This window comes from Pelophylax lessonae (genome assembly GCF_965119305.1).
Source record: "Pelophylax lessonae genome assembly, chromosome: 7".
NCBI classification, from domain to species: domain Eukaryota; kingdom Metazoa; phylum Chordata; class Amphibia; order Anura; family Ranidae; genus Pelophylax; species Pelophylax lessonae.
This window is the reverse complement of record NC_138774.1, coordinates 51,095,304-51,107,927: the sequence shown is the minus strand read 5'-3', so window position 1 is coordinate 51,107,927 and position 12,624 is coordinate 51,095,304. Positions and strand designations below refer to the sequence as shown.

General features: G+C 42.1%; 1 protein-coding gene across 2 annotated transcripts in view; it reads right to left on the bottom strand.

Moving 5' to 3' along the window:
* LOC309560272 (uncharacterized protein) overlaps positions 1–12,624 on the bottom strand; it is a 182,978-nt gene that overhangs the window by 97,108 nt on the left and 73,246 nt on the right. For both annotated transcript variants that reach the window (XM_082263857.1, XM_082263858.1), the window contains exons 8-9: positions 5,817–6,002; positions 573–686 (exon numbers count right to left, since the gene is read on the bottom strand). In XM_082263857.1, the coding sequence (XP_082119983.1) occupies positions 573–686; positions 5,817–6,002 (300 nt within the window). The remainder of the gene's footprint in view (positions 1–572; positions 687–5,816; positions 6,003–12,624) is intronic.

The window sequence follows — 12,624 nt, the reverse complement described above, 5'->3', positions numbered from 1 at the left end:
GGTTAATAGACTCACAGGTCAACCAATTCACATGGTATAAAAAAAAAAAAAAAAACTGGAAGGCTCATCAGTGATAAAAACTTCATTGCATGGTGGGGAATGCTGGAACTCTGATAATAAGTCACTGACATGGACGGTCAAGGGGGAACAGACCGTCTGTCATCGGGTTCGAGGTTCGGAAAACTCTGTGGACCACGTAGTGATGTCACTGGGGGGGGAGATGCAACGCATTTCTGAACATGCGCAGTGCCTGGATCAAGGCTACTGCACTACAATCACTTTACTGATTGCAGAGTTATAGGTTTGACTCAGCAGAGGCCATGCCAGACCTCTGCAGAGAGACCACTGTTGCCATACAGAGAGTAAGGATCCTTCTCTGCAGCATGCTTGCAGGGGACAGACTTTTCTACTTAGGCTGTAGCTGCTTTTTTATTAAAAATTAACTGGAAGACATTGAACACTTTTTTTTTTTTCAATCACCAGGAATGTATTTAGTGGATTTAAACTGAAATTTATTTGAATTTGAATTTATCATTGATCATTTGGGCTTTTATAATTGATGGAATACTCACCTGGAGGACAGGAACAGTGAAAATCATTCAACAGATCAGTGCAGTTTCCTCCGTTTACACAGGGAGAGCTTAAGCACTTGCTTACTTCCCGTTCACAGAAAACTCCCTCAAATCCTAGAAAAGAGAAGCAATGAAAACGGTTATCCATTATATAGCCAAATAAGTCATTTATTCAATACCCATTAAACCCTCCATGGTTTATAACCTATGCACATCTATTTCAGTGAAGCAGGATACATGCAATTTAACACTAGGGATGATCGAACGGTTCGGGTCGACCATCGGTTCGACCCGAACATTGGCTGTTCGAAATGCGGCCGAATTCTGAACTTTTTGCGGTAAAAGTTCGGAATTCGGCAACCAGAACCGCCCAAAATGCAATGGGACAGGAACTGGGCTTTAAAAGCCCGTGATTGGATCAGAAACGTCAGTAAAAGCCAATTGAGGGGGCAGGAGTCTGCTAGGAATGTGATTGGAGTGACTAGGGGGTCCAGAGGCCAATCAGTAGTGAATACGCCCCCCAGTATATAACATAGCCCAGACAAATCTCTAGCACTGTAATAGAGAGGCTGTGGAATAGAGTGGAAGCATTTCTGTTACTCCTGCTGCTCCAGTGTCATTTAGCAATTATTAGTGTGAGGAAAGGGATATGCAGTGTAGTTAGGGTACTATATACCACTATAGTTAGATTCAATAATCTAGTTTCTGTAGGGAAAGTGTTAAGTGTCAGGGTGACCGTAATGTAGTTTAGGATGAGCTGACTCTGACTGCTATGCCATGGTGACCAAACTCATCCATGTCAGGGTGACCGCCAGAAAAAAAAGATCATGTTTCTTAGAATTTTTAGTAGCGCAGGGATGGGGTTCCCGCTCCTTTCACACCTGGGCGTTTTTGTTTCAGGCGTTTGTTGGGCTTTTTTGTGGACGTCTTTGGAGGCAGGCATGATATCTGAACTTCTGTATAGGGGTATATATACACACACACTTATATATATATATATACACACATATAGGTGTGAAAAGAGCAGAACCCCATCCCTGCGCTACTGAAATAATTTCAGTAGCACAGGGATGGTGTTCCGCTCCTTTCACACCTATATGTGTGTATGTGTATATATATATATATATATATATATATATATATATATATATATATATATATGTGTGTGTGTGTGTATATATATATATATATATATATATATACCCCTATACAGAAGTTCAGATGTCATGCCTGCCTCCAAAGACGCCCAAAAAATGCCCAATAAACGCCTGAAACAAAAACGCCCATGTGTGAAAGGAGCGAAACCCACTTTTAGACCCCCCAGACACTAAATCCAAAGAAATCTTTTTTTTTTTTTCAATAATTGGCTCTTTATCAAAAACAACAATTTTTAAGAACTTTTTTTTGTGTGATTAATAGTCCCGGGGCATGACCCAGAACCCTAGTCACTTTTTAGGGGCATTTATTGGGTTTTAGGGCTTCAAAATAGTGTTTTTTGATTACCGAAGTTCGGGTCCCATTGATTTCAATGGGGTTCTGGAATCCGAACCCGAACTTTCGGGAAGTTCGGGTGTTCTGGCCGAACCGAACTTTTCAAAAGTTCGATCATCCCTATTTAACACGCCTCATCTCCTATAGTAAATCCAGACAACTGAAGCAACTTTGCAGATGTTACATATAAACATTTTTTCTTCCTTGTTGAAAGCTGTCGTCAATTTGAAATTTTCTTTTGTTTACATTTCCACACCTTCAAATTATAGCTAGAGGGATCACCTTCTGGAGGAAGGAGGCCCTGATTTCTCTCTACAGATCTTTAGGTATCAATACAAGGATCACCAGCAGGAGGAAGGAGGTCCTGATCCCTCCATTTAGATCTTTAGTTTTCACTAGAGGGATCACCAATAGGAAGAGGAAGGTCCTGATCCCTCTATATAGATCTTTATTATCACTAGAGGGATCACCAGCTGGAGGAAGGAAGCCCTGATGTCTCTATATAGATCTTTAGTTTTCACTAGAGGGATCACCAGTAGGAGGAGGAAGGTCCTGATCCCTCTATATAGATATTTATTATCACTAGAGGGATCACCAGTAGGAGGAGGAAGGTCCTGATCCCTCTATATAGATATTTATTATCACTAGAGGGATCACCAGCCAGAGGAAGGGGTCCTGATTTCTCTATACAGATATTCAGTTATCAATAGAGGGATCGCCAGTAAGGGGAAGGAAGCCTTGATTTCTCTATATAGATCTTTAGTTATCACTAAAGGAATCACCCGTAGGAGGAGGAAGGTCCTGATCCCTCTATATAGATCTTTATTATCAATAGAGGGATCACCAGCCGGAGGAAAGAGGCCCTGATTTCTCTATATAGATCTTTAGCTATCATTAGAGGGATCACCACTAGGAGAAGGAAGGTTCTGATCCCTCTATAAAGATCTTTATTATCACTAGAGGGATCACCAGCCAGAGGAAGGGGCCCTGATTTGTCTATACAGATGTTCAGTTATCAATAGAGGGATCACCAGTAAGGGGAAGGAGGTCTTGATTTATTTATATAGATTTTTAGTTATCAGTAGAGGGATCACCAGCAGGAGGAAGGAAGTCCTGATCCCTCTATATACTGTAGATCTTTAGTTTTCACTAGAGGGATCACCAGTAGGAGGAGGAAGGTCCTGATCCCTCTATATAGATCTTTATTATCAATAGAGGGATCACCAGCCGGAGGAAAGAGGCCCTGATTTCTCTATATAGATCTTTAGTTATCATTAGAGGGATCACGACTAGGAGAAGGAAGGTTCTGATCCCTCTTTAAAGATCTTTATTATCACTAGAGGGATCACCAGTAGGAGGAAGGTCCTGATCCCTCTATATAGATCTTTATTATAACTAGAGGGATCACCAGTAGGAGGAAGGAGGTCCTGATCCCTCTATATAGATCTTTATTATAACTAGAGGGATCACCAGCCAGAGGAAGGGGTCCTGATTTCTCTATACAGATATTCAGTTATCAATAGAGGGATCGCCAGTAAGGGGAAGGAAGCCTTGATTTCTCTATATAGATCTTTAGTTATCACTAAAGGAATCACCAGTAGGAGGAGGAAGGTCCTGATCCCTCTATATAGATCTTTATTATCAATAGAGGGATCACCAGCCGGAGGAAAGAGGCCCTGATTTCTCTATATAGATCTTTAGTTATCATTAGAGGGATCACGACTAGGAGAAGGAAGGGTACTGATCCCTCTATAAAGATCTTTTTTATCAATAGAGGGATCACCAGCCAGGGGAAGGGGTCCTGATTTGTCTATATGGATATTTAGTTATCAATAGAAGGATCACCAGCCAGGGGAAGGAGGTCCTGATTTGTCTATATGGATATTTAGTTATCAATAGAGGGATCACCAGCCAGGGGAAGGGGTCCTGATTTGTCTATATGGATATTTAGTTATCAATAGAGGGATCACCAGCCAGGGGAAGGAGGTCTTGATTTATTTATTTAGATCTTTAGGTATCACTAGAGAGATCACCAGCAGAGGAATGAGGTCCCAATTCCTCTATATAAATCTTTAGTTATCACTAGAGGGATCACCAGCAGGAGGAAGTAAGTCCTGATTCCTCCATATAAATCTTTTATTTTCATTCCAAGAACTTTATTTAAGTTTTCAAGAAAATACATATACGTTAACAATTAAATCTTGACAGTACAATCGTGTAATCGTCAATTGGGGTTTATACTCCTGCAAGAATAGGTAATACAAAGAGTGGATAATTCCCTACGTAGGAAAATATAATAAACAATATTAAACACCTAAACACCTTTTCCACCTTCATCTCTACTAATATTGTAAAAGTTCCCAGTAGGTATAGTGCCTTTCAACCAGGGGCATCCTCAATTGAGAAAAATAGCCACAGGCTGTCAGAGATTTCGTTATATATCTTTAGTTGTTATCATTTTTTTTAAATGCTCAGTACAAGGGAATGATCTCAGATCTGTGTAAGGGAAATTCAAGAGTAACATTGCAAAGTATTATTTTACCAAAAGATTAGTGGATGCTTGGAAAAGACCTTTAACAGTAGGGGTCAGTTTATAAAACATTTGTTGCACAAATGTCAGAAGCATTCACGCAACGAAATGCCCCACGTTTTTCTGACATTATTGCCTGTATCATCAGCTCCATCTTGTGGCCAAAATGCGGTAGTTTTCTAAAATACTATAATGAGAAAACTATACCACTAGATGGAGCTGATGATAAAGGAATTATTCTCTTAGAAAAATTTGGGACATTTTGTTCAACTTGTTAGCATGCTTCTGACATTCGTGCAACAAATGTTTTATAAATAGGCCCCTAAGTGAATCTAAACATGGGTAAACGCCAGGTCTATCCTTAGACAAAAATGTTTAAAAAAAAAGGCCGACTCCTCGTCCCCTTGTTATTTTTCTGTTGTCAGTCTTCTGTTTTTATCACAAAGGTGCACTTATCCTTTAAGATGATTGTTTATGTAATCTTTTTTACCTGCCAATAACAAAAATGATTTCCTGACGTCCTTGCTGCTGGCAGAGATACAATATTACTGTTGCCAGAGACATTAGACTGGGAGACGGTTTATGAACTTTTCTTTGGTGTCTCAAACAAGCCAGACAATATCCTCTTTTAAAGAGCACCTAGCGTCAGATATTTGTTTTCATGCTTTTCACTTCCTTTCTACCTAGCAAGCCGGCACCATTTTTGTGAGTTTCGGAAAAAACAGCCCTGAGTTCTATGGCTGCAACTGCTCAGTATATTGGTGTCTTTCTACTCTACAGTGCAGATCAGTACAATTCAGCATATATAATTACTAAGGCTACGTTCACATGTAGGCGTTTTGGTGCATTTTGGGGGTGTTTTTCTGCTCTAGGATCATCTCTCAAAACGCCCAACAAGACAAATCCTATTCATTTCAATGGCCCCTGTTCACATCTGAGCGATTTGACGCCGTGAGCAAAATGCCCAACGCTCAAAAAAGTACATGAGCTTCTTTTTGGGCAGATTACAGGCGTTTTCCATTGGTCTCTATTCAATCTAAAAACGCCTGCACAAAAAACACCTGTAAAACGCCTGCAAAAACACCCAAAAAAACACCTGAAAAAAAATGCCCATAAAAACGCCTGTAATAGCAACGCCAAGATGTGAACATAGCCTAAAACATGCCTCTTTTGAGGGTGAAAAACAAGTAGGAGTTGCATATTGTTTCCGGAATTCTCCTTACCGGGCGTGCACTCACACTCGAAGCGACCCAACAAGTCAAGGCAAGAGGCTCCGTTGAGGCAGGGATTAGAGTGACACTCATTTTGGTCTGTCTCACAGCGGGTGCCGGTATATCCGAGGGGGCAGCGACACAGGAAGGAGCCCACGGTGTTTACACACTGTCCATGGTGTTCACAAGGAGAGGGACCTGGGAAAAACAAGAAAAATTAGTAAAATTTGCAATGAGCTTTTATTGATAATACACAAAAGTGTAATTTACCTTCTTCCTGCCCAGCCTCGGCATCTCTTTCACTGGACTATAAAGCCCAGTGGGCAAGAAGGTCTCCCCGATCATATGACCACTGTGATTGTCACATAATAGTGAGCTGGTCCCACTGGTTCTCGATCATTAATAAAGACTATAAGCAGTCCTTGACAACTCGGTCGCTGTGCTGGGAGTGCACAGTGAGCACACTCCAAGCACAGAAACCGCAGCCGCTCATTGATGCATATGTGCAGGTTGTGGGTGTTAAAGCCCACCCTCTTTCCCGGGGCACATGTATTATGTGGGCAGCAAGAGGGTAAAGTGTTAAAAAAGGCCAATTATGATTGTTCTTAACCCCTTCACCCAAATGGACGTTCCCGTACGTCCTTGGGTTTCAGTGGTTATACCGGGATGGTGGGTGCACCTACAGGCATCAGCCCAGTATCATTCTTATCAGCCAGCAATTCTGAGAAAGGCAGAAGTGATCGAAGTAGCTAATTAGCCAATTGATCACTTCTACATGTGGCGGAAGGGGGTCCCACCCACCTCCCTCCGCCGCTGCCGCCTCTCTCGGGCTCTACCATACGATCGCAGTGCACGGGAGCGGTGATGGCTGCCCTGTACAGAGAGAGAGGAATTGATGTAGTTTCCCTCTCTCTGTAATCCTGGAAACCGGGAACGATGCGACCGGCGGTGATGGCTGACCTGTACAGAGAGAGAGGAATTGATGTCGTTCCTATCTCTCTGTAACCCTGGAAACCGGGAACCATGCGACCGGTGGTGATGGCTTGCTTCCCTGTACAGAAAGAGAGGAACTGACGTTGTTCCCCTCTCTCTGTAACCCTGGAAACCGGGAGCGAGGAGTGGTTTGTCACTTCCGGTTCTGCCTCTTTGTTTACATGGCCACCAGCGGCCAGAGAAGCAGTCAAATGGACCGATCTCAGTCTGATCAGCTGCATGGGGATCCAGAAGAGAGATTTGGGGTCTAATAGATCCCATATCTCTCCATAAAGAGGACCTGTCATGGCCCATGCTGTCACAAGGGATGTTGTTCTTTTACTGAATTTTTATTAAAGTTTTCCAGTATAACAGGGAAAATAAAGCAGTACAGTAACAAAATGTGCACCTAAAATAATAGAAGAGTTTGTAAAAATGTTGCTTCTCAAGCGCTAAGTCGGAGCGAACACAGTCCGATACTGTAATAAAATATAGGAGGTACAAAACTTATAGGACATCAATTTATAAAAGTAAGACTTCTAAGGCTTTAGGATCATAAGTGCGCAAAAAGATGCAAAAAAGAAACAAGTTTCCAGACTATCGAGGCAATATCATGTAGTAAACCCCTGATGTCTCTAGGAGTCCATGACACAAAAGAAAGATATGGGTGGGGGGCCTGGCAAAAAAAAAAAAAAAAAATTATTTTTTCGGCCATGACCTACCATTTTCAATTGGATCCTACATGAGCAATGAGAGGTGGAAGCATATAGAAGCAGGCTGCGAAAAAAGTAGACAAAGAAAAAAAGGAAGCAGAAGGGGGGAGAGAAGAAAAAAGAGAAGGGAGACGGGTACCCCAGGGTTTTTTTGAGGTTATATTACTTGAAACCTTTACAAGTTTAGAAATTGAGAGGTCAATTGAGAGGACAGGAAGTGGTCTATCCAGGGCTGCCAAATTCGTTGGCATTTGTCATACTTGTCCTCAAGGATCGCTGTCAACCTTTCATTGGCAAGCGTATCCTGCACTCGGTTCTTAACCTCCTCAAAGCTAAGAAGTAGTGTTCTCCAGGACTGTGCTATAGTTTGCTTTGTCGCAATAAAAATGTGAGTAATTAGAGTACGTTCCCGATGGGTAGCTTCTGTGATAGGTTTGTAAAAGTGCCTCCCGCAGGTCGCTCTACAGGGTCACGTGGAGGACCGTGTCGACCAGTGTGTACACCCTAATCCATAACCTCTGGTCTTTGGGAAATGTCCACCATATGTGTTTCATATCTCCCAATTCTGGACAACCTCAGAAGAAATTAGATGGATACGATGGCAAGCATTTTGCAATCCTATGGGAATTTTGGGACATGTCCACCATATGCGTTTCATATCGCCCAATTCCGGGCAACCTCGGAAGCAATTAGATGGATACGATGGCAAGCATTTTGCAATCCTAGCTGGGGTAAAGTACCAATGAGACATAACTTTAAAAGAGTTTTCAAGAGTAAAGACATTGCGAGAGAATTTGAACAGAGTCTCTCAGTCACCTGGCTGTGGGTTAGAACCAAAATCTTTTATCCATTTATCACAGTACGTAGGGGTTTGCGGTCCTGTATAGTTTAATATTGAGAAATATATCAGGGAGATCAAGCCTTGAGTAGTAGGATTGGTTCTGCATCTGGTTTCAAAGGCAGCTGAAAATAGTGGATGTTCATGAGGCTTCCTCAGAGACTCCACAAAGTAGCAAATTTGTATATAGCGGAAACATTCAGAGTCAGGGATCTCATGAGAGTTCTGTAAATATTAAAATGAACAGACTCCTCTGGCAGTGAGCAGAGAGCGGACCGAGGATTCCCCATCCCAGGAGGGAACAGGAGACAGTTAAGCAGGGGCAAAAGAGGAAGATGGAGGGATATCAAACAGGCAGAGTATTTAATGGAGTTCCGGATTTATAGAGTGTGTGCCAAAATTGGGTTTAGAGATTTGGGATGGTGTTCAGGGGGAGTCCATGGTATGGAGGAATGAGGGATAGGATGGACATCCAAGACTTCAATAAGGGTCCAAAAAGGAGCCAAAATACCTGCATATAGTTGAGCAATCTGGGCAGCTTTGTAGTAGTGGGCAATGTTAGGGACCCCCAACCCACCCCTAACTTTCGGGGTATACAGAAGAGAACTGTTAAACCGTGGTTTGGTTCTACCCCAAATACATTTCAGGATATGGCGTTGTAGGATACGAATGACATAAGGGGTAACTGGGACAGGAAGGACTCTAGATAAATATAGTGGATTGGGGAGGAAGGACATTTTGATAGCATGGATGCAGCCTATCCAGAAGATTTGAGGAGCATCCCAGGAATCCAACAAGCATTTCAGAGAGGATACAAGTGGGGCATAATTAGCTCTGTATAGAGTATGGAAATAAGCAGTAAGGTAAACCCCCCAGGTACGGCAATGAGGTTGGACACTGAAATTAAAATTGTGCTCACAAAGAGTCGTTGAGGGAATTGGGTAAAAAACATTTAGCGCCTGTGATTTTACAAATTAATGTGAAGGCCCGAGATGGTCGCAAAATCGCCCATAAGGGAGAGAAGGTTAGGTAGGGTGGTGTGTGGAGAGAAGACATACATAAGCATGTCATCCACAACCATAGTCGGTTTGTGGGTAACTCCAGCCAGCTCCATCCTCCTTATGTTGGGACAAGCACGTATATGGGCCGCCAGAGGTTCTAACGCAATAATGAACAAAAGCAGAGACAAGGGGCAAAGGTGCATAGTAAGTACAAATCGTTACCTCCGCATCCATCAAAGTACCAAGCAGCAAAAGGTAGCGCCCCTGTGGATCCGCATTAGTCCTGTGACACATGAAGGGGACCTGTTTGTGGAACGCAACAATGACTCTGCGTCTTTTATCCAAGGCCGAGGCATGGTAGATTTGCGGATAGCTGGCGTCAAAATAGCGCAGTACCGACAAGGAAGCAAAATAAGTTTCTTGTAAACAATGTAATGTCTCTTTTGAGGAGAGTTAAGACCCTGAACGTTCATGGCAAGCCAGTTAAGAGACATTAACTTGTATAACATAGCTATGGACAGACTCAAAAGACCATCTTGTGAAAAAAACAAAAAACCCTGAGGAGAGAAACTAATAGGGGGAAAGAAGAAAAGAGACAAAGTAGAGAGAAGACTAAAGAAGAGTAAGAACCCAAATATGGGGAGAAAAAAGTGCCAGAAAAAAGACGACAAAAGGCATGAGGTCCAAAAATGACCCCATCCGAATTATGCTGTCCAGCGTAAAAAAAGACCAAGGTGGTACAAAACCCCTTGACCACCAAGTGGATGAAATGGGGGGTGCATGGATCAACCCGGGTGAAGGGGAACCCCAAACAGATGTTGATGCTGACATCAGAACCCCCCTAAAAAAAACAGAAGGGGGGGAGGAATGATAGTGCCTTGATCGTCAGGTAAAGAAGGTGGGAACATTAGTCGTGGTGCTGGTACAGGTAACAACTCTACATTGTAACAGAAAATGATTGTCAATATATTGCATCATCGAAGCACTGTATACAGTTCAGGCGTGGAAGCGCCCAAAATAAATAGTTGGTTCTGCCCCACCCAAAGCACATTAAAAGAAAAAATAAACATAACTATGACACTAGTAAGTGCAGCAATACTAAACTATTTTTTAGCTCAGTTGGTATTAGAGAGTGGGGAAAGGGATCTGGGGAAGGGGAGGGGGAAGTCAGGGAGGGGGGGAAGGGTAAAGGGGAGGGGAGGGAAGGGTGAGGGAAGAAGGAGGGGGTAGGCAAAGGGGGCAGGAGCAGGGAACAATATTAGGCTGGCGGCTAAAGGGTAGGGAGATCACGTCCCACTGGAAAAGAAGCAGGAAAGCAAAAAAAACAAAACAAAACAAAAAAAACAACCGACTCCACTCCCTGGGGGGGACCTAACCTCTATGCCTATGGAACAATAATTAGGCAAAAATAGCAACCCAAGTTCGCAGTGGTAAAGGGCAATAAAATGGGTAACCAGGAGTTAGTGTTGTTCCCAAGGTTGGGACACCATCTGGGTAAAGGCTAAACAGTACACTCTAGATAAAATAAGTAAAATAAAACAAAGTAAAACAATACAGTCATAACATAACCAGCGGGCTAGGCCTGAGAGAAGTCCCATGGGTTAAATACCAGTTCTAGCCTAAATAGGCTCCTGAAACATTCCTATGAACCCATGTAGAAGGACTATAATGTTATAGAGCAGAAAAAAGGGAGAAAAAAAGCATTCCTCTCAAATAAGGGGGGAGGTCACCAGGATAGAAGTCACTATTTCTTCAGAATAACAAAAGGTAGGAATCTGCAACAAAGTTTGTTAAAATCCTTGCAATGTACAGAGATCACCCAGAGGGGAATGTTTTTTTCTCAATAAAAGTGGATTAACGCTTTAACCACTTTACCACTAGAGGATTTTGCTGTCTTACGTCTGGGCCACTTTTTGCGATTCGGCGCTGTGCGACTTTAACAGACAATTGCGCAGTCGTGCGACGCTTTACCTAAACTAATTTGACGTCCTTTTTTTTCCCACAAACAGAGCTTTCTTTTGGTGGTATTTGATTACCTCTGCGATTTTTACTTTTTGCACTATAAACAAAAAAAGAGCGTACATTTTGAAAAAACAACAATATTTTTCACATTTTTTTATATGAAATTCCCCCCCAAAAAAATGTAAAAATCAAAATTTTTTTAGATTTTTGGCCAATTTGTTTTCTGCTACATATGTTTGGTAAAAAAAAATCACAATAAGCGATTGGTTTGCCCAAAAGTTATTGTGTTTAATAACTAAGGGAAAGATTTCTGTCATTTTTGGTGTTTTTTTTTTAACGAGTAATGGCGGCGATCTGCGATTTTTTTTGCGGGACTGCGACATTGCAGCAGACAGATCGGACCCTTGACTGACATTTTTGACACTTTTGGGGGTACCAGTGACATTACTGCAGTAATCAGTGCTATATATATGCACTGTTACTGTAAAAATGACACTGGCAGGGAAGGGGTTAACTTTATTGGAGAGGGAGGGGTTAATGTATGCCTGGTGCTTACTGACGTGTGTGGGGGGAGGGGACTGTGTGACACAAGGACAGATCCAGGGTTCAGCTATGCTGAACCCTGCAATCTGACCCTGCCTGTCACTTAGGAGATCCGCCCGCTTGTGTTTACACAAGCAGGCAGATCTCCACACTCGATTCCCCGACGATCAGGGAAGAGCAGCGGTGATCGAATACAGCAGGAGCGAGCCTCCAGCAGCGCGCGCCACCGAGAAAGGGGAGTGTCTACGTCGCCAGACGATAACAGACCACTTTGCCGCAGTAGTGTCCATGTAAGCAGATAGCAAGTGGTTAAATAACTCCACCCATGTAACTATTCTTTGTAGGAGTTTAGAGTTGGCCTCTTTCTAGCATCTTTTTTGTAAGTTGTTATCACTGTGTCAGACGGAACATTTTACTCTGTTACTTAGTTGCTTCCCTCATGCAATGTCAATGTGACGAGTGGGAGAATTATCATCCATTATGTAATATTTCAACAACTATTTTTTTAATAGTACTTATAAATTATTTATTTATTATTATTACAAATAAAGAAAAAGTTAAATAAATTGTATCCAGAAAAGAAAGGGATAGAGAAGGAGTATGACCGCCATGGCCTTAGAATTGACCGGGCTTAACATGAAAACAAAGATCTACCAATATGATCATCAAAAACAAAAAAGAATTCTGCAGTGCACTGCAGACAGACAACAAAATAATAAAACCTATAGTTTCTCACTAAAAAAAACTGAAGGAAAAAAATAATATTTTTTAACTAAAAAAATAAAAATAAA